The sequence below is a fragment of the Myotis lucifugus genome, unplaced genomic scaffold (genome assembly GCF_000147115.1).
Source record: "Myotis lucifugus unplaced genomic scaffold, Myoluc2.0 scaffold_1525, whole genome shotgun sequence".
Lineage (NCBI taxonomy): Eukaryota > Metazoa > Chordata > Mammalia > Chiroptera > Vespertilionidae > Myotis > Myotis lucifugus.
The window spans coordinates 43,973-47,031 of NW_005872573.1; the positions used below are offsets into that span (position 1 = coordinate 43,973).

Sequence of the window (3,059 nt, forward strand, 5' to 3'; positions counted from 1 at the left end):
ATAACATAGTATGTGTTTTTTGGTCTGTCTTGTGCCCTGGAGGAGAATGACTTTGAGGTTCCTGCATATTGTGGCAGGTGGCAGTCGTTCGTATCTTTGCCCTGCGAAGAAGTATGCTGTTGTATGGATCGACCACAATTCATTCATTCACTCACCTGGGGATGCACTTTTGTAGTGTGTCCAGTTTGGGGCCATAACAAATAAACCTGCTATGAGCACTTGGGTACAAGCCTTTGAACGGACATGGGGGTAAATACTCCGGAGTGGAATGCTGGATCATGGTAGACGTTTCACTTTTTAAGGGACCGGAAACCTTTTTGAAATTGGCTGCACCATTTTACATTACTGCCAGCAGAATACAAGAGTTCTGCTTTCTCCACATCCTTGTCAACACTTGATGTAGTCTTTTTAACGTTAGGCACTCTAACGGGTGTGTAGTGGTATCTCCTCATGGTTTTAATTTGCATTTCCCTAATTACTAAAAATATGGAGCATCTTTTCATGTGATTATTTACCATCATGTGTCTTCTTTGGTGAAGTAGCTATTCCACTCTTTTGCCCATTTTTAAGCTTGAATTGGTTGTTTCCTTATTTGAGTTCTGAGAGTTCTTTATTCATTACACATTTATACATTTAGATACATGTCTTTCTCAGATATGAGGTTTGCATATATATGTGTCAGTCTGTGGTTGTCTTTTTATATTCATAATAGTGTCTTACAAATAGCAGAAGTTCTTAATTGTATCAAAGTCCAATTTAGCAATATTTTCTTTTGTGAATTGTGCTTTTGGTGTTATTTTTGTGTAATCCAAGCTCATAAATATTTATCTCCTATGTTCTATTCTAGAAGTTTTATTAAGTCTTAATTTAGGCCTGTGATCCATTTTGCGTTAATGTAAGGTATGGATAAAGTTCTTTTTCCCCACATATGGATATAATTATACCCCAGTGCATTTGTTGGAAATACTATCCTGTCACCGTTCAGATTGCTTTAGACAAAAATCAGTTATCTCTGGATGTGGCGGTTTATTTCTGGGTTATTTCTTGTTCTCCATTGATCTACCTGCTATACCAACCATGCTGTTTTGATTCCTGTAGTTTTATATGAGTATTGACATGAGGTAATAAGTCCTCCAACTTCATCTTTCTCAAAGTTGGTTTGGTTACTTTAGGTTTTTTTGCATTTCCACATAAATTGTAGAATGGGCTTGTCAATTTCTACCCTCCCCGCCCAAAAAAGGCCTGCTGCAATTTTGGTTCTAATCGTGTTGAATCTATAGATAAATTTGTGGAGGATTAAGCCAACCTTGCATTCCTAGAATAAGCCCACTTGGTCAGAATATATTATTATCCTTATATTATTGTGTTCTATTTGCTAAAATCTGGTATCTATGGTAAAATCTGGTAAAATTTGTATCTATGTTCATGAGGGGTGTTAATCTGTAGTTTTCTTGTAACATCGTTAGTTTGGCTTTGGAATCGGAATAATGATGACTTCTTCATACAATGAATTCAGGAGTATTCCTTCCTCTTTAATTTTCTGGAAGACTTTGTGTCAAATTGGTATTATTTCTTCCTTAAATGTTTGGTAGAATTCACCAGTGAACCCATTTGGGCCTGGGGTTTTCTTTGTGGGAAGGTTTTTAGCCACAGATTCAATTTCTTTAGTGGATGTAGGACTACACAGGCTGTCTATTTCCTACTGAGTGAGCTTTGGCACTTTGTATCTTTCGATACAGTGCTCTCCTGTTTCCAAGGCAGAGGTCAACTGACCCACCCAGAGAAGGTGTTTTTCTAAACAGGCCCAAGAACACCTGTTACCTCTCTTGCCCAGCTGCCCCTGCAGGCTGTGACGCTGACCAGAATACGTGCAAGCCACGGCACGGAGCGTGAGCGGCAGTGGAATCCGGAGCCTTGGCCTCTAGTTCCTTTCATTCGCAAGCCAATACATTGATTGGAATTCAGGCCTCCCTATGAATAGCTGACCTTGAAACATTTTACTTTATAAAAGTACCTCCATGCAGTATTCCATGAGTCTCTGACCCCTACACCCATAGTCAGAGCACCTAGTCCTGCCAGTCAATGCGGAGGGCCTGCCCATTCTCCGGAGTCACACCACCTGGTAATTAGGGCTGGAAGCTAACCACACCTCCACCAAACCAGGGACTGATCTTTCCAAAGCCTTCCAGTTGCCACTGGGGGCGCAGAAAGCTCAGAGCTGTGACCCTCCCGTGAGGCCTGGGGGGAGTCCCTTTCTCGGGGACTGGCCTCCGAGTGTGGTGTGGCACCTGCAGAACCATCAGAGGAAAGTTTCCTTCGCGGGCGGAGACGCGTGAGGCTCAACACCTGTGGTTTCTTCTCGCGGCTCTGGAATCTCCACTCCGTTTCTCTTGGCAAAAATTCGGTTTATCTCCACAAATGTCTGGCCCTTGGTCTCAGGAATCACCACGTAGATGTAAACAGCAGTGAGGAGGCAGATTCCGGCAAACACGATGAAACTGTAGGCCCCGATGGCCTCCTGGGCCGAGAGACAAGAAAACAGGAGGGAACGGAGGGAGGAAGGACAGGGGCCGCTCCCGGGGAGGCCTCGGGGCGCCACCAGGGAGTTCCTCGGTGGCCAGTTTTGTGTTGACCAATAAGTTTGTGTTGACCATAAGTTTGTCCAGTAAGGTACCACGTATGCCGAAATAGCTGATGCTCTTAGTAGAAGGAGCCTGTGCTTGGTTCCCGAAGGCTCTCTGCCTCGGGGTGGGCAGGGTGGGGCAGGGAGGGGGGCAAGGGGCCACCCACCGTGCTTCCCGCCCACCACCTGCTCACCTGGACGGAAGGGAACATGAAGCCCACGATGAAGTTGGTGAGCCAGTGCACAGCCCCGTCCACCATGAAGGCGGCCGGCCGGGAGGACTGCAGGAAGATCTCAGTCCTCACCACAGAGGGGACGGGACCTTGAGGGCAGAGAGCACAGGGCCAGTGGGGCGCAGCGGGCTCGGGGGGCCCTCGCCCAGCCCCAGCCCCTCCGATCAGGCAAACACAATGGAACTGTAGGCCCCAGGCCTCCT

The 3,059-nt window shown here is 46.1% G+C and overlaps 1 protein-coding gene across 1 annotated transcript in view; it reads right to left on the reverse strand.

Moving 5' to 3' along the window:
• Window positions 1–16: 16 nt before the first annotated feature.
• SLC2A7 (solute carrier family 2 member 7) overlaps window positions 17–3,059 on the reverse strand; it is a 14,189-nt gene continuing 11,146 nt past the window's right edge. Inside the window, 2 exon segments of the mRNA XM_023748547.1 lie at window positions 17–2,518; window positions 2,818–2,945. Coding sequence (XP_023604315.1) covers window positions 2,300–2,518; window positions 2,818–2,945 — 347 coding nt within the window. The 3' untranslated portion in view covers window positions 17–2,299.